Here is a 23,860-nt window from a genome sequence, read left to right as displayed (position 1 = left end):
CATTTAGAAGAGGGATAGAAACAGTGAAACAGGGACACAGGAAAGGGTGGGAGGGAGAGGAGATTTAAACAGACTACAAGAGGAGACAGAAAGGGGTAGAATTAGAAGAAAGATGGAAAGAGAACATGGAAACAGAAGGAGAGATGGAAACAGAAGAGACGGACACAGGAAAAAGACTTGGAAAGAGAAGAAGAGACGGAAAGAGGAGAGTTGGAAACAGAAGAAGAAATGTTAAGAGGAGAGTTGGAAAGAGAAAAGAAGAAATGGAAAGAGAAAATAACTGGAAACAGAGAAATCGGAAGAGACGAGATCACCCCCCCCCCCCCCCTTTCAACCCCACAGGTGATGGCAGAGACACACAAGGAGGCAGAGGGTTTAATGAAGGTTTTTTTTATTTCTTCCTCCGCTCTCTCTTTCCAGTGGCTTTTCACCGCCCCATCTTCCGGTCTCCGGGGGACACAGCGCCCCCACCCACCCGAAGGCTTCAGAAAAGTCACAACAATCGCCAAACGTGGCAACAATGGACGCCATCCCCGGCGCTATTCACGGCGCAGCCTCACTTTGTCTCGTCGGTGACCTTGCGCTGGAGCCGCTGATGTTCCCTCAGCCTGGAAATGGGAAATTAACATCCATTCAGCGCCTTGAATCAATGTGTGCCAATCTGGGGCGAGGGGGCCGCGAGGGGCTTGTTTGTTAAGGGTATCATGGCAGGACTCCGCTGGCGGAGGCAATTAATATCTGGAGGATGGGCAGAACATCCCCCCCTCCACCCACACACTCTCTCTCTCTCTTCCACGACCAGACACATGGAAAGGGCCCACAGGACTTCATTTACACAGGATCCGGTGACAGCAATAGTTATTAGCCTGGAGTGTGCAGGATGTGGAGTCAGTGCGCTGTACAGCGTGTGGATGTGGAGTCAGTGCTCTGTACAGCGTGTGCAGGATCTGGGGTCAGTGCGCCGTACAGAGTCTACAGATGTGGAGTCAGTGAGCTGTACAGCGTGTGCAGGATGTGGGGTCAGTGCGCTGTACAGCGTGTACAAGATGTGGGGTCAGTACAGCGTGTGCAGGATGCGGAGTCAGTGCGCAACAGCGTGTGCAGGGTGTGGAGTCAGTGCGCTGTAGGAGGCAGATTGTGCACAGACTGGAGGCTGCGTGCTGTAGTGTGTGTGTGGAATGTGGAGGCAGTGTGGTGCAGAGTACGTAGAATGTGGAGGCAGTGCACAGCAGAGTGTATGTAGAATGCAGCAGTGCACTGCAGAGTGTATGTAGAATGTGGAGGGAGTGCACAGCTGAATTTGTGCAGTGTGGATGCAGTGTGCTGCTGAGCATGTGTAGTAATTGGAGGCAGTGCACTGGAGAGTGTATGTAGAATGTGGAGACAGTGCACTGCACAGTGTAAGTAGAATGCAGAGGCAGTGCACTGCAGAGTATGTAGAACGTGTGTATGAACATGTGTATGAACATGGAAGCAGTGCATTGTAGAGTGTAGATAGAGTGTGGCGGCAGTGTGCTGCAGGGTGTATGTAGAATGTGGAGGCAGTGCGCTGCAGAGTGTATGTAGAGTGTGGAGGCAGTGTACTGCAGGGTATATGTAGAGTGTGGAGGCAGTGCACTACAGAGTGTACGTACAATGTGGAGGCAGTGTACTGCAGTGTATATGTAGATTGTGGAGGCAGCGTGATGCAGAGTGTATGTAGAATGTGGAGGCAGTGCGCTGCAGAGTGTACGTACAATGTGGAGGCAGTGCACTACAGAATGTATGTACAATGTGGAGGCAGTGTACTGCAGGGTGTATGGAGAATGTGGAGACAGTGCGCTGCAGTGTGTTTGGAATGTGGGGGCAGTGCAATGCAGAGTGTATGTGGAATGTGGAATCAGTGCACTGCAGAGTGTATGTGGAATGTGGAATCAGTGCAATGCAGAGTGTGTGTGGAATGAGGAGGCAGTGAGCTGCAGAGTGTATGTAGAGTGTGGAGTCAGTGTACTGCAGGGTATATGTAGATTGTGGAGGCAGCGCGCTGCAGAGTGTATGTAGAATGTGGGGGCAGTGCAATGCAGAGTGTATGTGGAATGTGGAATCAGTGCACTGCAGAGTGTATGTAGAATGTGGAGGCAGTGCACTGCAGAGTGTATGTAGAATGTGGAGGCAGTGCACCACAGAGTGTATGTAGAATGTGGAGGCAGTGCACCGCAGAGTGTATGTGGGATGTGGAGGCAGTGCACTGCAGAGTATGTAGAACGTGTGTATGAACATGTGTATGAACATGGAAGCAGTGCAATTGTAGAGTGTAGATAGAGTGTGGTGGCAGTGTGCTGCAGGGTGTATGTAGAATGTGGAGGCAGTGCGCTGCAGAGTGTATGTAGAGTGTGGAGGCAGTGTACTGCAGGGTATATGTAGAGTGTGGAGGCAGTGCACTACAGAGTGTACGTACAATGTGGAGGCAGTGTACTGCAGTGTATATGTAGATTGTGGAGGCAGCGTGATGCAGAGTGTATGTAGAATGTGGAGGCAGTGCGCTGCAGAGTGTCCGTACAATGTGGAGGCAGTGCACTACAGAATGTATGTACAATGTGGAGGCAGTGTACTGCAGGGTGTATGGAGAATGTGGAGACAGTGCGCTGCAGTGTGTTTGGAATGTGGGGGCAGTGCAATGCAGAGTGTATGTGGAATGTGGAATCAGTGCACTGCAGAGTGTATGTGGAATGTGGAATCAGTGCAATGCAGAGTGTATGTGGAATGAGGAGGCAGTGAGCTGCAGAGTGTATGTAGAGTGTGGAGGCAGTGTACTGCAGGGTATATGTAGATTGTGGAGGCAGCGCGCTGCAGAGTGTATGTAGAATGTGGGGGCAGTGCAATGCAGAGTGTATGTGGAATGTGGAATCAGTGCACTGCAGAGTGTATGTAGAATGTGGAGGCAGTGCACTGCAGAGTGTATGTAGAATGTGGAGGCAGTGCACCACAGAGTGTATGTAGAATGTGGAGGCAGTGCACCACAGAGTGTATGTAGAATGTGGAGGCAGTGCACCGCAAAGTGTATGTGGGATGTGGAGGCAGTGCACTGCAGAGTGTATGTGGAATTTAGAGGCAGTGCACTGCAGAGTGTATGTGGAATGTGAAGGCAGTGCACTGCAGAGTGTATGTGGAATGTGGAGGCAGTGCACTGCAGAGTGTATGTGGAATGTGGAGGCATTGCACTGCAGAGTTTATGTAGAATGTGGGGGCAATGTACTGCAGGATGTATGTAGAATGTGGCGACAGTGCGCTGCAGAGTGTTTGGAATGTGGAGGCAGTGCACTGCGAAGTGTATGTAGAATGTGGAGGCAGTGCGCTGCATATTGTATGTAGAAGGTAAAGGCAGTGTGCTGCAGAATGTATGTAGAATGCAGCTGCAATGAGCTGCAGAGTGTATGTAGAATAAGTAGGCAGTGCACCGCAGATTGTAAGTAGAATGTGGACACAGTGAACTACAGAGTGTATGTAGAATGAGGAGTAAGTGCGCTGCAGTGTGTATGTAGAATGTGACAGAATGTGGAGGCAGTGTGCAGCAGAGTGCGTATAGAATGTGGAGGCGGTGTGCTGCATAGTGTATAGAACATAATGGCAGTGCCCTGCAGGATGCATGTAGCATGTGGAGGCAGCGCACTGCAGAGTGTATGTACAAACTGCAGACTGTACATAGAATGTGGAGGGAGTACACTGCAGAGTGTATGTAGAATGTGGAGGCAGTGCGCTGCAGTGTATGTAGAATGTGAAGACAGTGAGCTGCAGAGTGTATGTACAAACTGCAGAGTGTACGTAGAATGTGGAGGCAGTGCACTGCACTGTGTGTGGAATGTGGAGGCAGTGCACTGCAGAGTGTATATAGAATGTGGAGGCAGTCCGCTTCAGAGTGTATGTAGAGTGTGGACGCATGTGTGCTGCAGCGTGTATGTGGAATGTGGAGGCAGTGCACTGCAGAGTGTATGTGGAATGTGACAGCAGTGAGTTGCAGAGTGTATGTAGAATGTGACAGCAGTGCGCTGCAGAGGGTATGTAGAACGTGGAGGCAGTGCGCTGCAGAGTGTATGTAGAATGTGACATCAGTGCGCTGCAGAGGGTATGTAGAATGTGGAGGCACTGGGCTGCAGAGTGTATGTAGAACGTGGAGGCAGTGCGCTGCAGAGTGTATGTAGAATGTGACAGCAGTGCGCTGCAGAGGGTATGTAGAATGTGGAGGCACTGGGCTGCAGAGTGTATGTAGAACATGGAGGCAGGGTGCTGCAGAAGGTATGTAGAACGTGGCAGCGTTGTGCTGCAGAGTGCATGTAGGATGTGGAGGCAGTGCCCTACAGAGTGTATATAGAATGTGAAGGCAGGGCGCTGCACAGTGTATGGAGAATGTAGAGGCAGTGCACTGCAGAGTGTATGTAGAATGTGGAAGCAGTGCACTGAAGAGGGAATGTAGAAGATGGAGGTAGGAACAGCAGTGGGTATGTAGAATGTGGAGGCAGTGGGCTGCAGTGTATATAGAATGTGAACGCAGAGTGCTGAAGAGGGTATATAGAACGTGGAGGCAGTGCACTGAAGAGGCTATGTAGAATGTGGAGGCACTGCACTGCCAAGAGTATATAGAATGTGACAGCACAGTTCGCTGCAGAGGGTATGTAGAACATGGAGGCAGGGGGCTGCAGTGTGTATGCAGAATGTGGAGGCAGTGAGCTGCAGCGTGTATGTAGAATGTGGAGGCAGTGAGCTGCAGCGTGTATTTAGAATGTGGAGGCAGGGCGCTGCAGAGTGTATGTAGAGTGTGGAGGCAGTGTACTGCAGGGTATATGTAGAATGTGAAGGCAGTGCATGGCAGTATGTATATAGAATGTGGAATCAGTGCACTGCAGAGGGTATGTAGAATGTGGAGGCACTGGGCTGCAGAGTGTATGTAGAACATGGAGGCAGGGCGCTGCAGAAGGTATGTAGAACGTGGCAGCGTTGTGCTGCAGAGTGCATGCAGGATGTGGAGGCAGTGCCCTACAGAGTGTATGTAGAATGTGAAGGCAGGGCACTGCACAGTGTATGTAGAATGTGGAGGCAGTGCTTGACAGAGTGTATGTAGAATGTGGAGGCACTGCACTGCAGAATGTATGTAGAAGGTAGAGGTAGTGCGCTGCAGCGTGTATTTAGAATGTGGAGGCAGGGCGCTGCAGAGTGTATGTAGAGTGTGGAGGCAGTGAGCTGCAAAGTGTATGTAGAATGTGGTGCAGTGCATGGCAGAGTGTATGTAGAATGTGGAGGCAGTGCGCTGCAGAGTGTATGTGGAATGTGGACTTATTTGCGCTGCAGAGTGTATGTAGAATGTGGACGCATTTGCGCTTCAGAGTGCATGTAGAATGTTGAGGCGCTGCAGAGTGTATGTAGAATGTGAAGGCAGTGCGGTGCAAAGTACATAGAATGTGGAGGCAGTGTGGTGCACAGTACATAGAACGTGGCGGCAGCGCGCTGCAGACTGTGCACCTATGGCGAGTGCACCGCATAGTGCCTATAGAGTGTATAGGCAGTCCACTGCAGTTTGTGTGTAGAGACGTGTCAGGGTGCATTCAGTGTTTGCATGCTCCAGTCTAGGGATGTCCAGTTTCTTTTCTGGGGTGCCTCATTTAGGGGCCTCGAAGGGGTCACTCCAAGTTTGTGCTATGGGTGTGGAGGGCTCATTTTTTGCTTCTACTATGGTGTTGGGGGGCTTACCCTAGTCTCTGGGGCAATAAAGGGCTTATGCTGCTCTAGCTTGCACCATTGTGGGGGCACTGGGGGCTCACAGTGCCCGATTCTGGTGTTGCCGGGTGGTACACTTGTCGGACTCTCACACAGGTACTCATTCTGGGGGTCTCAAGCATGCATTCCACCTTCCCAGGTGACTCACCTGACTGCGTTGATCTTAATAAACCCGGAGGCATCGATGGGCTCGTAATCACCCTGAACATCCATGCTGCAGAGACAGGAAACAGGAAGAGAGGGGTTAGAGGTGCACAGGAGCCTATCTTCGCTGTCCCTGGCCCCAAGTCCCTCCTCTCTTGCCGATACAGTAGCCCTTTAATCACTACCAGGTTCTGTCTTTATCATCCACCCAGTAGCGGCTGGTGTCAGGGAAAAGTACCGGAGCAGCGGGAGGGGCCAATAATGAAACAAAAAAAATCAAACAACCAAAAACTAACGTACCTACCGCTCTTCTGCTGTGCACAGGTTGAGGCTCCCAGACTCCCCTACGGCCAATCCAGACGCTGCTCTCATGCTAGTAATACTCATGAAGACAGCGTCAGCATTGGGTGGAGCAGGCTGGTTTTGCGCTGCATTGGGGACTGGGAGCCTGCTGTTGTTCTCCACCCGACAACACAGCTGGGTTGGAGAGATGGCAGTGCGCATGTCGGTCTGGCTCTCCTAAGATGGCTGGCCAAACCGACATGCGCACTGACATCAGTGCCCACCACTCCTACAACACCTTTCTTCATATGGCCCTGCCCCCAAGACTCTGCTCCTGACAAAAAACAAAATGATGATAAAACTGTTATTATCATTTTATTTTTCGTTTGCCCCTGCTGGCACGGGGGAGATGCTCCTCCACCATAACGGAGGAGCTCAGCTGCGCCCACCGACCCTCGTCAACTGTACCAAGCGGTGTATGTCCGCTCTGTGCATCCTACCCTTCAGCCCCTATCCCTGCTAAAAGCAACTTACGTGCCCCCTTTCCCCTCATAGGCACCCCTACCTGCAAACCCTAATCATAACTCTGGCCTACTCATACACATTGAGGTTTGGCTTTCACCAAATGGTCACCAGGTCCACGCACTCACCGGCCACACACTTGATGCTGCATTGGTCCCAATAGGCCTGATAGTAAACCCAAGAAACTCACCCACCATAAGGAGTGACCAACACATCCTCCGATGGAAACATAATCCCCTCTGGCAGCCCAAGCAGCTTTTGAGTCCAATCAAACCACAGCCTCTAGGCCGAAGACTGATGCCTCAAAAGGATATGGAGGAACGCATAGAACCTAAGTGGCAAATAGCAGCTTCAAAGGCAACACTTAGTCGATAGGGGGAGAGATCCCTCTACACACAACACTTCACTCATGCCACATTCCCAATCAAAGAGCTCTTCAAGATAGACAGCAAATGTTGTAATCCACCCAGCACCAAATCAAGGACAAGGCACACTCAGGACGTCCATCACCTTACTGACACGCTTCACTGACAAAGAAAGCATCCTTGATAGCTGCATCCACTCAAAGGCACACTCCAGTCAACACACACGAATCAAAACTGAGCATCTCAAATACACAAACAAAACTGGGCTTCTTCAACCCACTGAGTGAAACTGAATCTATTGACCTAATCCAAGGCACAAACTAGGAGTCTCCAAGGAGGATCCTTGCCCTCTAAACATCTTCAAAACCCTTCTCCAACAGTCCTTTGCTGCTGTTCCAGTGAGAGAGATGTTGAATTCCCCCGTAGCAATAGGTTGCTTACCATGCAGAAGGAAAACATCCTTCAGTAAACGTAAAGAAAGAAGGAGTTTACCAGACTGACCCAACAATCTAGAGACCAATAACAAATGGATCCCTTTTTTGTGAATTTATCATAAATTGTTAGTTGAGCAGCATTACCTTCTATCGGGTAGATGGAATAGTTTCAGAAGAAGCACGGATTTAGGCCAAATCTCTGTCTGGGATAAGCTCAAGAAATCAATTGACACTAAAAAATTGGCTCCCTTATGTGTGCCCGACTTAGCTTCAGAATTTGCCAGGGTCGCCTGCCGAATAGGAGCCCAGTGACTGTGATTCTGGCATTCAAGGGACTGTGCCGAAATGGATACGATTGTGCCTTAAGGTTTAATCCCAAACTGTCCAACTATCTCCATTCAAGTCCCCGCTCTTCACCACATGAGCAGGGGTGCTGCAGGAAGCAATGTCTGTTCCCCTACTTTGTCCTTTTCATTCAGTCCCTCGTCCTGACTCTGAAATCATTTACTCACACTTGATACCAACTACGCTGATGATACTCAGATCCTCTTAGAACCAGAACAGTCTTCCAAAAGTCAACAGAGTTGGCTTGAGAAATGTCTGAAAGGAGCTGGATAATGGGCACCAAATAATTGACTCAAACTTTTCTCCTCAAAAATAGAAATACTCACCTGTGGATTCTGACATTATCACTCAGTATCCACCTGGCACACTGGAATGGGGACAGATGCCAACATCATCAAGTAAAGTCAAAAGCCTTGGCGTGATCATGGACATGAAGCTCTCACTCGAACCCACATCAACAAAGTGACAAGAGAACATTCTAAGCCAGGGGTCTCCAACCTTTTGCGTAATAAGAGCTACTTTTGTTCAATTAAAATCAACACAAGCTCCTAATATTATTAGTGTTGTCACGGTGACCACATCAGACAAGATCACATTAGTGACCACCACATGGGTTCCCAGCCGTGATCACCTCAGCGCATAAGGCAACGTTGCCTGCAGTATTGTAAAAAAAGGGCTTTGTCATTTTGGAATGCCTCGACATAAATAATACAAGGCAGCTACAGCACAGTGTCCCTGGCACGAAAGTAATAATATTAGTAATAAGTCTTCCCAAATGATTTATCTCTCAATAAAAGCTTTTAATCTGTTTTGAAAATTTTGCCATTTTTTGTCCAAATCAGCTTATGACTTCTAAAAAAAGAAAAGCACGCTGGAATGCACAATTTTGTCACATAAATATTAATTAAACCAAGCAACAGATTCCTGTTTAGTAGGCTGGGATGCACAACGGAGAGCTACCGACAGGTAGTTGGAGAGCGACCAAACAGCTCACAAGCTACTCGTTGGCGAAGCTTTTTCTAAGCAGTGAGGAAAGTTCAACGTAGGTTCCCCTTCTTAGCTCGTTCACACAGGATGCAGGCATCTCTGGGCCTAGTGATAGCCTAATGGGACTCTGCGAATTAACTCGACATAGGACACTCCAAGAAAAATAATCAGGATGCTACAAGGAATCCAGAATGCAGCAGCGCAAGGAGTTCTTACCTAATACAGAGAGGACATCACTCCTACTCTTAAAGACCTCCGCGGCCGACCAGTGCAAGAAGAATATCCTTTAAAGTACTTCACGTTGCACACTGAGCCATCCGTGGGATGGCATCAACTTTGTTTCAATCCATGTTTAGGTCGTGCAACCAGAAGAGCACTACTTTTGTTTTGTGTGGGAGATTCGTGGGAGAAGCGCCTGGATACCCTATTGAGCGATTAGCCACGCTTTATAAATCCTGATTGAGAATCTTCACATCAAAAATGGCCCAAATGGCCCAAAGCCTGATCACCTCAGTGGAAGCTCCATCTCAGTACAGACAAACAAGCTCTGGAAAACAGCCCCAAAGAGGACAAGGGACATAAGCAATCACTGAGTATTTAGAAGAGGAATAAAGATGTGGTCCTTCCCAAAGGCTGACCCCAAGATCAGTCACTGAGTGGGCTGTCTACACTGCTTGGATTTGCATCCTTACTCTCTTGTACTGCAAGCACAAGCTAAAGCCAGATGGTCATGTTCGGTGCCGTGCCTGGAGCACAAACTCAGGGCCCACTCCTGACACCAAAACTCAGCACCTTCTTCCATCCATGCACGACAGGGACGGCGACCAGATGTCCTGGGTTCCCCGGACAGTCCCGCTTTTCAGAGGACTGTCCCGGTGTCCAGAAGCTTTCCCTAATTTTCAATAAATGTCCCACTTTTTTGGACAAAGATGAAGTCAATCTGCAAAGGCGAAATTAAACTATGCTGTCTTTTCAAGAGATGCCTTTAAAGTGTTTTAATTTAATATCTGTTCTTTTAGGCAGCAGATGAGGAGGTCGGCAGTGGGAATACAGAGTGGGAGAGTGGGGAGGATATGTACCTACACTGAAAAAGCAAAAAACAAAGGTTACACAGGAGTTATAGTTAGGTTCCAGATTTACTCATAAAAAAACCCATAGAAATTCAGCAATTATAGTTAGAGTTTTTTCAAATATAACTTGCGCCCTAAGGTAAATATAACTTGCGCCATGCAGCCAGGCTCTGCAGCCAAGCCCTTATAACCACCCAATCTCGTGCCGCGCACGGCCAAAGGCCGTGCACAGCAGGGGTTGGCCACAGGGCCTATCTCGGTCAGTGGATCTGTGAGTGGGTACGTGAGGGTCTGAAAGTGGATTTGTGAGTCTATGAGTGGGTACATGAGTGTCTGAGTGGCGCATGAGTCTCTGCGTGCATGTATGAGTCAAATATTCTCAAATATTTGAGAATATTCTCGATTAGTCGTGAATATCGCACATGGTGAAGAAAAATCATTTTAAACCCATAATTTGACCTTCAAACACCCCTATGTCACACCCCTTGTGTCAGGGTACCTTCACCCTGAACCGTTATACCACTTATCATTTCTGTTTTCAGCCCCAGGGACCCTCACCCATGACATAAAATGGCGACCACAACTTTCTAGTCAGGTTGTGGTCAGCCAATTACAGCGCATCTGTTTGTGCGCGCATCTGTGAATATTCACAAATTTGGAAAGCGATGTACAAAATTTGATTTTCCTTAATTTCTCATAAACTACTGAATGGATTTACATCAAATATCCAAAAACACAATCTGCACAGCGAAAGCTACCTTTTTGCCAAATTTGGTGTAATTCCGTCCAGCTGTTCGGGCTGTAGACATGTTCAAAAGTCATATGAGAAATGATTTTTATTTTTAGCCCCTCCCCCCCCCCCCGCCCATTGATTGGCAGATCACCCCGAAACTTTTCATGCGCAACAAAAATCACCAGCACACTTTTTGGGGGGAATTTTTGTGAAGACTCATCAAACTGCACAAAAGATATAGGCAAATCAAAAACCGCTTTTACTATGGAAACATGGTCCTATATATAACTAGCTACTGGAGACTGCCGCTAGGTAATATATATATATATATATATATATATATATATATATATGTATATACATACATATACACACACAAGCAATATATTACAAGGCTACGCAAAAATTGGGCAGGCCAGACTTAAGAGTAACACAAAGGACTTTAGTCCTACCTTTATGTCTGACATATCCCAGTTTTTGCGTCTCATAATCTGGTCACCCTAACCACAGGTGCTGTTATTGCACAGTGGACCCTTCCAGAAACCACTTTGGCGGCTCGAAGAAAGGGAAGAACATGGGATAGAAAAGCACATTGCAGTGCAAGATATATTTTGAGCCTTACAACCCTTTTTTTTAAAACGAACGTTCTGAACGGAGAGGGAAGAGAAGCAGGAGAGAAAGAGGAAAAGAAAGGAAGATGAAGATTAGGACCTTCCACCTCAGGTGGTACTAGGGATCTCTGAGAACTGCCTGAATGTCTGATCTTGGGCGACTGGGTAAGGAGTGCTGGCTGTGGGTGGGGAGGGTGGCATCTGGCTGCAGGATGCCTCAGTTCTGCCTCAGGAAGAGGCTTTGGAATGAGCACTAGTACCAGCATAGCTGCCATGTTTCCCAGGTCCATGCATGTGTTGCTGCACTCAAGGTTTTTTCTTTGCATTCTGGGAGTTGTAGTCCTGTTTTATAATGGGGGGAAAAAGTCCTGGAATTCAAAGGAAAAAAAACCTGGAATGGAGCAGCACATCACGTGTGAACCTGGGAATCTTGGCAGGGCTCTACCAGGCAAGGCTGCTGTGTCCTGACAGGATGTGGACAACACAGGTGAGAAGCCCGCTCCTCCCCCATTCCTCCAGAACACATCCAACCTTGGGCACAGGTTTTGACTCAGTGTGAAGATGCCTTTTCCTAGGACAAGAGGATCTGAGGGAGACACTAGAACAGGGGTATTCGAACTGGGGGTGGGGGTGCTCTAGTGATCCTGGGGTTGGGGGCGACAGGCTCTGGGGAAAAAAGCATTATGCAGATAACAGGGCTTGGTTTTACTGGAAACATGGGCATCAGTAAAGTGTTCTATAATGGGCCATAGCTGGCATGTTTCATCATTTATATCCAAGCTGGGAGTATGTGTCACAAGGGAAGGGACTCCGAATACTCCCCAAAACCCCCACCCCACCTCTAATAACCACACTGTGGATACTTTTACACATTAGTAAGGCCATTCTGACCAGAATAGTATGCTTGGCATCATGTATTTACATTTTTAAAAACAGTACTAGAACTTAACTGCAATGCTTAAATAAGTCTAGACATATTTATACGTTGCCAATTTAATAGAATAATTGTGAAAAATTCAAGGGGGGGGCAATGATTTTTTCCCTCTGGTGGGGCAGCATTTAAAAGTTTGAAGGACACTGCACTAGAAGGACCCCTGAGTGTGACTGGCCCCTCGGTTTGACAGGCCCCCTCCTTGCCATAACTGTGCGCACTAGCCGGGACTGCGCTCTGGGCAGGGACGTGGTGGCCCCTTCATCCGCGGGCCACTCGGGGTGTTTATTCACGAACATGGGCGAGGGGGTATAAGTGAGATGACGCACCCGATGACTTTCCGCCGCACCTGGTGACGTCACTGACGTGAAGTTCTAGGCCACTGGTTTCCAACCTTTTGACTTCTGTGGACCCCCCATTTTATCACTTCCGGAACCTGGGGACCCCCACTGAATCATTATTGAAATCCAAGGACCCCTCCCCAGTGAGTCATTACTGAAAGCTGGGGACCTAATCTATTGATATTTAGGCCCTCATTCTAACCCCGGCGGTCTCAGACCGCCGGGGCCAGGGTCGGCGGGAGCACCGCCGACAGACCGGCGGTGCCCCGCAGGGCATTCTGACCGCGGCGGTTTGGCCGCGGTCAGAAAGGGTAAACCGGCGGTCTCCCGCCGGTTTACCGCTGCCCTTAGAATCCCCCATGGCGGCGCAGCTTGCTGCGCCGCCATGGGGGATTCTGACACCCCCTACCGCCATCCTGTTCCTGGCGGTTCGCCCGCCAGGAACAGGATGGCGGTAGGGGGTGCCGCGGGGCCCCTGGGGGCCCCTGCCGTGCCCATGCCAATGGCATGGGCACGGCAGGGGCCCCCGTAAGAGGGCCCCGCTTGTATTTCACTGTCTGCATAGCAGACAGTGAAATACGCGACGGGTGCAGTAGCACCCGTCGCACCTTCCCACTCCGCCGGCTCGATTACGAGCCGGCTTCATGGTGGGAAGGTCGTTTTCCCCTGGGCTGGCGGGCGGCCTTTTGGAGGCCGCCCGCCAGCCCAGGGGAAAACTCAAAATACCCGCCGCGGTCTTCCGACCGCGGTACGGTATTTTGGCGGCTCCCGCTGGGCGCGCGGTGACCGCGCCCGGCGGGAGTCAGAATGACCCCCTTAATGTTCTAAGCAGTGGCGAACCCCCTGGGGAGGCTTCGCAGACCCCCAGGGGTCCCCGGACCACAGGTTGGGAATCAATGCTCTAGGTCAAGCTTCCGGGTATTATTTTGGAGGAAAAAGACAGCGGCATGCAGGGTAGTGGGGAGGCGGTCGCAAAAACCCCGCCTCTGAAGTGGGCGCATGGGCAGCTCAGGCCCATCCATGGCACCTGTCCTGACCGCTGATTGGCCGGTTACAGGCCCACTTCCTGGTTACCTTCGACTCTGCGGACTGTCCTCCAGGACTTCGCCATGGCCCCCTCCATCTGACCAGACCCTTTCTATTGGGAGGACAATCGGTCTATTTATTCTACCTAACAAAGTGGCTGCCAGGACAGACATTGCTCTGCGCGTGTGTAGCGCCCAGACTCATAGCGCCGCGCAGAAATGCTCGCTGTTCCCGAACGCAATGTGCAACATCACAGGCTCTGCTGTAGATGTTTAAATGTAATTATTTCCACATATCCAGCAGATTTAACAATCCTCGCCATTTATAACCCCCAACGTACCCCCAAACACCATGGCATTGGCTATGATTTGTGTATTGTTAAATGTATTATGAGTCCTTTCCATGACGTGTTAAAACCTTGAGCAGTGACAACGCACATTGATTGCGGGGTGCATTGTGCTCTGGACACGTCTACTGTCGCCCCTTTCTCTCAGGTGATAATCACCACAGGCACACCCTGAAGCTGTCCTTCTAGGCGGCTCTGGAAAGAGGGAGTCAGGAACAAGGGCTGGGCCAGAATATATGGGCCTGATTACAACTTTGGAGGAGGGTGTTAATCTGTCCCAAATGTGACGGATATACCACCCACCGTATTACGAGTCCATTATATCCTATGGAACTCGTAATACGGTGGGCAGGATATCCGTCACATTTGGGACGGTTTTACAACCTCCTCCAAAGTTGTAATCAGGCCCTATGTGCCGAGTCCAAAAACACACTCTCTCCCTCGAAAAACTCCCTCAAACTCTCTCCACAAACTCTCTGTCTTCAAATCTCTCCGAAAGCTCCCTTCCACTCTCAAAATCTCTCCAAAACCTCTCTCCGGTTCTCTCTAAAAAACAAAAACTCCTCAAAAACGTTCTTCATCTCTCTCCAAGAACTATTTCTAAATCTTTCCCAAAACTCCCTCTCTTCAAATCTCTCAAAAGCTCCCTTCCTCTCTCAAAATCTCTCCAAAACCTCTCTCAGATTCTTTCTAAAAAAAACTCCCCCAAAACTTTCAACTCTCTCCAAGAACTATTTCCAAATCTCTCCAAAAACTCCTTCGCTTCAAATATCTCAAAAACTGCCCCTCTGTCTCGGTCTCTCCAAAAATCCTCTCCCCAAAAACTTTCTACAAATGTCTCCAAGAACTATTTCCAACTCTCTCCAAAAACCCTCTCTGATAACTCTCTCTCCAAAAACTCTCTTCAACTCTCTCCACAGATCTCTCCAACTCGCTCCAAAAACTGTCTCCAACTCGCTCCAAAAACTCTCCACTCTCCCTATACTCTTTCCAACTCATGTCCGACAGCTGGGGCGCCCCTTCGCCCAGCAGCCCCTCCGACGCTTCTGCACGGTGGGCTTGTTGATGTTAACAAACTTCTGGAGATGTACAGCCTCGTTTTAAGTTTGGTGGCGTGGTCGCCACGTGGTTGGTGCCACACTGGCCCAGTCCGGCTGCCTGATTTATCATATCCGGCGTCACGGGGTACATTCCTCCCCCAACTACCTCTCAAATATCTGGAGCCACTGGAGACACTAACGCAGGGGACGGCACACCTCTGTGACACACACACCCTGGGGCACAGGACGGCACAGCTCTGAGAGACACACACGTGCACAGGATGGCACACCTCTGAGTGACAGACAGACACTAACGCAGAGGATGGCACACCTCTGTGATACATGCACCCTGGTGCACAAGACAACGCAATTCTGAGAGACACACACACCCTGATCCACAGGACGGCACAACTCTGAGTGACAGGCACACGTGCACAGGATGGCACGCCTCTGAGTGATAGATGCACAGGCATACACAGGTGCACAGGACGGCACAACTCCAAGTGACGGACACTAACGCACAGGATGGCACACCTCAGTGTGATACACCCACACTGGTGCAGAAGGATGGCACAGCTGTGTGGAGTTATGCTCTCTCCTGTAAATTGTACCCTTTTCTTCCATTCAATTGGCATACTGGTGCCCTCATGTAAGTCCCTAGTATATGGTACCTGGGTACCCAGGGCATTGGGGTTCCAGGAGATCCCTATGGGCTGCAGCAGTTATTCTGCCACCCATAGGGAGCCCATGCAAAGTGTATCTGCAGGCCTGCCATTGCAGACTGCATTAACCGGGCGCACGCACCCGGTTTCAGTACCAGATCACTGCACCAGGTCACTGTAAGTCACCCCTATGATAGGCCCTCCTAGCCCAGAGGGCGGGGTGCAGGTACCTGTGAGTGAGGGCACCCCTGTACTAGCAGAGGTACCCCCACGAAATCCAGTTTCATTTTCCTGGACTTCGGGAGTGCAGGGACGCCATTTTACATGTGTTCTGGGCATAGGTCACTATTTATGCACAGCTACATAATGGTAACTCCGAACCTAGACATGTTTGGTATCAAAAATGTCTGCAGTCATACCCCAATACTGTATCCAGTATTGGAACTATGATTCCATGCACTCTGGGGGCCCCTTGGAGGACCCACAGCATTGCTCCTAACAGTCGTCTGGGGTTTTCCGGGAAGCCAGCGCTGCTGCCACCCCTCAGACGGGTTTCTGCCCTCCTGCTGCTTGATCTGATCAAGCCCAGGAAGGCAGAACAAAGGATTTCCTTTGGGAGAGGGAGGTAACACCCTCTCCCTCTGGAAATAGGTGTGACTGGCTTGGGAGGGGTAGCCCTCCCCAAAGCCACTGGTTTGCTTTGAAGGGCACATTTGGTGCCCTGCATGCATAAACCAGTCCATGCCGGTTCAGGGACCCCCAGTCCCTGCTCTGGCGCAAAACCGGACAATAGAAAGGGGAGTGACCACTCCCCTGTCCATCACCATCCCAGGGGTGGTGCTCAGAGCTCACCCAGAGGGTCCCTGGGTTCTGCCATCTTGTTTCCAAGGCTGGCAGGGAACTCTGGGAGCATCTGAGTGACCAGGCCAGGCAGGTGACCTCAGAGGCACCTTCTGATAGGTGGTCACCTGGCTAGGTGACCAAACCCACTCTAAGGGCTATTTAGTGTCTTCCTCTGGGGTGAGTCCTCAGATACGGCTTGCAAGATTCCAGCAGGACTCCTCTGCAACCTCCACTTTGACTTCTGACCACTGGAACTGCACCTGGACCCTCCATGTACCGACAATGTGCATCCACGAAGAAGACACTTCTTGCAACATTGTTTCCACAGCTCCTTCCGGCTTCTGCAACATTTCCACTGGCTGTGCATTAACTGAGGGTGGTGTGTCTTCAGCCTGCACAGGAAGGAAGAAGGAATCTCCCTTAGAGTGAAGGAGTCACTCCCCTGCATCTGCAGGCACCTACTGCAACGATGACTGGCTGCGTGGATCTCCTCTGATCCTGAGCTCCGTGGATCCTGCATCACGGGTGGGGGTCCGGAGTAGTCCTCTTAGTCCTCTCTGCCAGCTGTCCAACTTTGGTGGAGATTAGCCCTTGCCTTCCAATGCAGGACAGTACCCCTGTGCACCGAGTCTCTTGCAGCTGCCAAGGCTTGTTTGCATTTCCTCCAAGAGAACTTCAGGCTACGTGCAGCGCCAGCCCCCAGCACTCCTTCCTGTGACGCCCAGGCCTCTGCGTGGTTCTCCGGCGGCGTGGGACCCTTCTTTTGTGTGCTGCATGGGCTCCTTCTGCAACTTCTGTGTCCCCGCCCTGTGGGACTCCTGTGGGTGCTGCCTTTGCTCCTGTGCTCTCTGTTTTGCTGAGGGTCCCCTCTGACTCCCCTTCCTGGGTTGAGTCCTCCTGGGCCTTGCTTGTCCCCTACAGCATCACTTTCCGCCAACTGCGATATTTGCCTTTCCCAAGGCTTATTGGTGGAATTCCTGCACCGACACCCGACTGAACTTCTCCTTCTGGTGTGGAACATCGTCTGCACCCTCAGGAACTCTCCTCCGGCTCCAGGGCTGCAGTGCTGGCCTTCTTCTTATCACCATTGACCCACTCCTGCAAGTACAGCTGGATGGGTAGTAGCTCCTACCCCTCCTGGACTCCACTGTGACTCTTGGACTTGGTCCCCTCTCTCCACAGGTCTTCTTCTCCAGGAATCCACCGCTGGTTTCTTGCAGTCTTCTCTGGGGGTCTTCTTTTCTTCTGTTCCTCCTTCCTTTTGGGTGGTTTGGGGAAATTCCAGTGTTTTACTCCTGCTTTCCTGGTCGCTGGGGGGCACTGTGTTGCTCACCTCTGTGGTTTTCTAGTACTCCCAGCTCCCCTCTAGACATTTTTACTTACCTAGGAGGGGGTCCTGTGTTTGTATGCCATGTTCTTTTAGTATGTGGATTGCGTTCCCCCTACGGTTACTATTGGTTCTTGCTATTAGCGCTGCTTTCTAACCTTTTGTATGCCTATTTCCGATTACTAGTGTATATAATTAGTGTGTTACTTATCTCCTATTGGAGGATTGTCCTTCTAGTATTTTGTGGACTTATGTTCCAAAAATAAAGTACCTTTATATTTGTAACTGAGTGGTTTCTTTCATGTGTGTAACTGCTGTTTGACTACAGTGGTATTGCATGATCTTTGCATGTCTCATAGATAAGCCTTGGCTGTTCATCCACAGTTACCGCTAGAGATCCTGGCTTCTAGGTACTGCCTACACTTCACTAATAGGGGACACCTGGACCTGGTATAAGGTGTAAGTACCATAGGTACCCACCACACACCGGGCCAGCTTCCTACAGATCCACACATACCCTTGTGCACATAATGGAACTCCTCCGGATGACAGACAGATCCTACCTCACATGATGGCACAGCTCTGTATGATACACACACACTAGTGCACAGGACCGCACAACTCTGAGTGACAGACACTAACACACAGGATGGCACACCTCTGTGTAATACACACACAAAAAAGCACAAACACAGGTGCACAGGATGGCACAACTCTGAGTGACTGACACTGACACACACACACACACAGGTACACATCTCTGTGTGATACACACATGCACTGGTGCACATGGTGACACAACAGTGGGTGACAGACAGGAAGTAACACAGGATGGCACACCTCTGTATGATACACATACACACTGGTGAAGAAGGATGGCACAGCACTCATTGACAGACACTGATGCACAGACTGGCACACCTCTGTGTATTACACAAGCAGCTACCACAAGTATCCTGGAGTTTTTTGGAACAAAGTTCTAAAAAGCCAGAGGGGACGAGAGGACAGGAGGTATAGGACACGGCCTCCCTTCAATAACACTATCTCCTCAAGCATCCCACATGCACACGTATTGGTCCATCTCAGCGACGGGTTGAAATCATTTATAATGTGGCACACTGTCCTAGTACAGGGCATCCCTCAGTGCTGTTTAGAAGGCCCTCAGACACCCTATTGGTGTCATGCTTCATCCTCGGGTCTCATCCTGGTCCCCAACAATCAGGAAGGGCTTCACCATATTCCAGGGAACACAAGATAATGTCTTCTACTGGGGTCTAATGCTAAAAACACCTAGAAAACACCCAGAGTGTCCCTTTTATCAGTGGTGTTTCTGGTATGATTAAAAAGAGAAATTATGGGCGTATGTGGAAATTATGATCCCAGGCGAGTCATCATGTTTCAGCCTCTTTTCAAAGGACAAAGGGTCCAGGGATTTCATCAGGACTATAAAGGAATGTTTATGTGCCCCGGGACAAATCTTTTTTCTATAAAGGTCTGGATTATTAGACTCATAAGTCACAGAGAAGAGATACACCATTTAACCATATAACATGTACTTTTAAACACTCATTTTGCTTTCGAATTATGCAGGGGTTTCCACTTAGCCTACTTGCTACATGGGAGGAGCGCAGGCCAGGCCCCTGCAGTCAGACATTCGCCAAAGGTAGCATGCCTCATCTGAATGTACTTTGTGCACGTATGATCCTCTGGGGCAGTGAGGAGGGTGGCTCGTGCAGTGGAGGGCCTGGGGTCCAGTGTGGACGGTGGCTCATTCAGTGGGGTCCCATGAGGAGTGTGGCTCGTTCAGAGGAGGGCGGCTCGTGCAGTGGAGGGCGAGAGGTCCAATGAGGAGGGTGGCTTGCGCAGTGGAGGGCCAGGGGGTCCAGTGAGGAGGGTGGCTCGCTCAGAGGAGGGCCAGGGGCCAATGAGGAGGCTGGCTCGCTCAGAGGAGGGCCAGGGGCCCAGTGAGGAGGGTGGCTCGCTCAGAGGAGGGCCAGGGGCCCAGTGAGGAGGGTGGCTCGCTCAGAGGAGGGCCAGGGGCCCAGTGAGGAGGGTGGCTCGCTCAGAGGAGGGTCAGGGGCCCAGTGAGGAGGGTGGCTCGCTCAGAGGAGGGTCAGGGGCCCAGGGAGGAGGGTGGCTCGCTCAGAGGAGGGCCAGGGGCCCAGTGAGGAGGGAGGCTCGCTCAGAGGAGGGCCAGGGGCCCAGTGAGGAGGGTGGCTCAGAGGAGGGCCAGGGGCCCAGTGAGGAGGGTGGCTCGCTCAGAGGAGGGCCAGGGGCCAATGAGGAGGGAGGCTCGCTCAGAGGAGGGCCAGGGGCCCAGTGAGGAGGGTGGCTCGCTCAGAGGAGGGCCAGGGGCCCAGTGAGGAGGGTGGCTCGCTCAGAGGAGGGCCAGGGGCCCAGTGAGGAGGGTGGCTCGCTCAGAGGAGGGCCAGCGGCCCAGTGAGGAGGGTGGCTCGCTCAGAGGAGGGCCATGGGCTCAGTGAGGAGGGAGGCTCGCTCAGAGGAGGGCCAAGGGCTCAGTGAGGAGGGAGGCTCGCTCAGAGGAGGGCCAGGGGCCCAGTGAGGAGGGTGGCTCGCTCAGAGGAGGGCCAGGGGCCAATGAGGAGGGTGGCTCGCTCAGAGGAGGGCCAGGGGCCAATGAGGAGGGTGGCTCGCTCAGAGGAGGGCCAGGGGCCCAATGAGGAGGGTGGGTCGCTCAGAGGAGGGCCAGGGGCCCAGTGAGGAGGGAGGCTCGCTCAGAGGAGGGCCAGGGGCCCAGTGAGGAGGGTGGCTCGCTCAGAGGAGGGCCAGGGGCTCAGTGAGGAGGGCCAGGGGCTCAGTGAGGAGGCTGGCTCAGAGGAGGGCCAGTGGCCCAGTGAGGAGGCTGGCTCAGAGGAGGGCCAGGGGCCCAATGAGGAGGGTGGGTTGCTCAGAGGAGGGCCAGGGGTCAAGTGGGGACGACGGCTCGCTCACTGGGGGGTAGGTGTGCAGCGGGTTTTGCTTCGACACCTCCTGTTGTGCTTCTAACCGAGGGTTTTTGTTAGAAGCAACAAAAAAAATCACTTAATTCAAAAGAAAAGCAGTAAAAAGCTAACCCAGAAAGAAAAGACAGAGGGAGCGGGGCTTCAAGGTCGCGCGCTCTCATCAGCCTCTCTCTGGTTAAGGCTGTTCCACTTCCAGGCGCTGCACATGACACAGCGGGGGAAGTAAGTCCTGTGCACAGCCCTGTGCAACCACAGCCACTAGGGCACAGGGCCCATGAGGGAATACAGGGCCTGTGCAGAGCTCCATGCACCACATCGACTAGGGAGCACACCCCATGCGGGAACACATGCCCTGTGTAGAGTCCTGTGCACCACAGCCACTAGGGCACAGGGCTCATGAGGGAATACAGGTTCTGTGCCCAGCCGTGTGCACCACAGCCACTAGGGTACAGGACCCATGAGAGAATACTGGGCCTGTGCAGAGCCCTGTGCACCACAGCCACTAGGGCACAGGGCCCATGAGAGAATACTGGGCCTGTGCAGAGCCCTGTGCACCACAGCCACTAGGGCACAGGGCTCATGAGGGAATACAGGTTCTGTGCCCAGCCGTGTGCACCACAGCATCTAGGGTACAGGACCCATGAGGGAGTACAGGTCCTGTGCAGAGCTCTGTGCAACCACAGCCACTAGGGCACAGGGCTCATGAGGGAATACAGGTTCTGTGCCCAGCCGTGTGCACCACAGCAACTAGGGTACAGGACCCATGAGGGAGTACAGGTCCTGTGCAGAGCTCTGTGCAACCACAGCCACTAGGGCACAGGGCTCATGAGGGAATACAGGTTCTGTGCCCAGCCGTGTGCACCACAGCAACTAGGGCACAGGACCTATGGGGGAGTACAGGTCCAGTGCACAGCCCTGTGCACCACAGCCACTAGGGCACAGGGCCCATGAGGGAATACAGGGCCTGTGCACAACCCTGTGCACCACAGCCACTAGGGCACAGGGCTCATGAGGGAATACAGGTTCTGTGCCCAGCCGTGTGCACCACAGCCACTAGGGCACAGGGCCCATGAGAGAATACTGGGCCTGTGCAGAGCCCTGTGCACCACAGCCACTAGGGCACAGGGCCCATGAGAGAATACTGGGCCTGTGCAGAGCCCTGTGCACCACAGCCACTAGGGCACAGGGCTCATGAGGGAATACAGGTTCTGTGCCCAGCCGTGTGCACCACAGCAACTAGGGTACAGGGCCCATGAGGGAGTACAGGTCCTGTGCAGAGCTCTGTGCAACCACAGCCACTAGGGCACAGGGCTCATGAGGGAATACAGGTTCTGTGCCCAGCCGTGTGCACCACAGCAACTAGGGCACAGGACCTATGGGGGAGTACAGGTCCCGTGCACAGCCCTGTGCAACCACAGACACTAGGGCACAGGGCCCATGAGGGAATACAGGCCCTCTGCAGAGCCCTGTGCACCACAGCCACTAGGGCCCAGGGCCCATGAGGGAATACAGATCCCCTGCAGAGCCCTGTGAAACAATAGCCACGAGGGCACAGGGCCCATGAGGGAATAAAGGCCTAGGGCACAGGACCCATGAGGGAATACAGGCCCTGTGCACAGCCCTGTGCACCACAGCCACAGGACTCATGAGGGTGTACAGGTCCTGTGCAGAGCCCTGTGCACCACAGCCACTAGGGCACAGAGCCCATGAGGGAATACAGGCCATGTGCACAGCCCTGTGCAACCACAGTCACTAAGGCACAGGGCCCATGAGGGAATACAGGTCCCCTGCAGAGCCCTGTGAAACAACAGCCACGAGGGCACAGGGCCCATGAGGGAATACAAGGCTAGGGCACAGGGCCCTTGAGGGAATACAGGCCTAGGGCACAGGGCCCATGGCCCAGCGACTAGGGAACAGAGCCCATGCGGGAATACAGGTTCTGTGCACAGCCCTGTGAAACCGCAGCCACTAGGGTACAGGATGCATGAGGGAACATAGGTCTTGTGCAGAGCCCTGTGCACAGCTGGGTGCAACAACAGCCACTAGGGCACATGGCCCAAGAAAGAATGCAGACCCTGTGTACAGCTGGATGTTAACCACAGCCACAGGGCACAGGGCCCATGAGAGAATACAGGCCCTGTGCAGAGCCCTGTGCACCACAGCCACTAGGGCACAGAGCCCACAAGGGAATAAAGGCCCTGTGCGCAGCTTCGTGCAACTACACCCATAAGGGTATATATCCATGGTGGGGAACATAGTGCTGTGCACGGCCGGGTGTGACCCCCGCCACAATGGCATAGGATCCGTGGGCGAATACAGGTCATGTGCACAACTTGATGCAATTACAGCCACTTGGACACAGGATCCTGCTGTGGTTGCACAGTCCTATGGCATAGGGCCCATTATGTGGGCATAGGCCTGTGCACAACCCCATGTGGTCACAGTCACTATGGCAGAAGAACTATGGGGAATTACAGGTTTTGTACACAACCCTGTGCAACCACAGCCTCTAGGATATAGGTTCTAAAAAGGCAATGCAGGTCCTGTGCACAGCCCAATCTGACCACAGCCACTAGGGCACTAGAACCATGGGGTATACGGGTTATGCAAAATGGCACCACTTTTGTCATGGTCCCCATGTATTTGTTTATCCTGGGATGCTGGTATGTTCACTCTGTGCCAAGAAAACCACTAACATAGTTCCAAGTACTTGTGTTTCCTTTAAAACTGATTCCCAGCCTATGGTCAGGGGACCCCTTGGGGTCCGCAAACCTACTCAGGGGGTCCGCAATTACTTAGAAAATTAAATAATATTAATAGATTATTAAAGTGCATATGAAGAAGCTAAATGTACAATTTCAAAGTCTTAATTGTTCTCCAAATGTGAAAAAATTGGAGGCTAATGATTAAGTTAGCATCTTCAGATAGATTCGTGGGAGCAATGCAGGTGCATCAAACAGAACAGACTATGGAGGACGAGGGGCTTAATTTAATTTAGAAACGCTCCAAACCTCCTATTAAATTTACAGTTTAGATTTTTGTTATTTTTGATTGTGAATTAAATAAATGATTTCATCATTTGTGTATTTGTTTGTTTCTGTATTGTTTGTTGTTTTGCGGTTCAAATCATCAACAATGTT

General features: G+C 51.4%; 1 protein-coding gene across 1 annotated transcript in view; it reads right to left on the bottom strand.

Moving 5' to 3' along the window:
* Positions 1-374: 374 nt before the first annotated feature.
* Positions 375-23,860, bottom strand: part of ASS1 (argininosuccinate synthase 1) — a 271,201-nt gene continuing 247,715 nt past the window's right edge. Inside the window, exons 15-16 of the mRNA XM_069237057.1 lie at positions 5,897-5,962; positions 375-608 (exon numbers count right to left, since the gene is read on the bottom strand). Coding sequence (XP_069093158.1) covers positions 557-608; positions 5,897-5,962 — 118 coding nt within the window. The 3' untranslated portion in view covers positions 375-556. The remainder of the gene's footprint in view (positions 609-5,896; positions 5,963-23,860) is intronic.

This window comes from Pleurodeles waltl, chromosome 6, assembly GCF_031143425.1.
Source record: "Pleurodeles waltl isolate 20211129_DDA chromosome 6, aPleWal1.hap1.20221129, whole genome shotgun sequence".
NCBI classification, from domain to species: Eukaryota; Metazoa; Chordata; class Amphibia; order Caudata; family Salamandridae; genus Pleurodeles; species Pleurodeles waltl.
The sequence above is the reverse complement of the archived record's forward strand: the minus strand, read 5'-3'. Positions and strand labels throughout refer to the sequence as shown.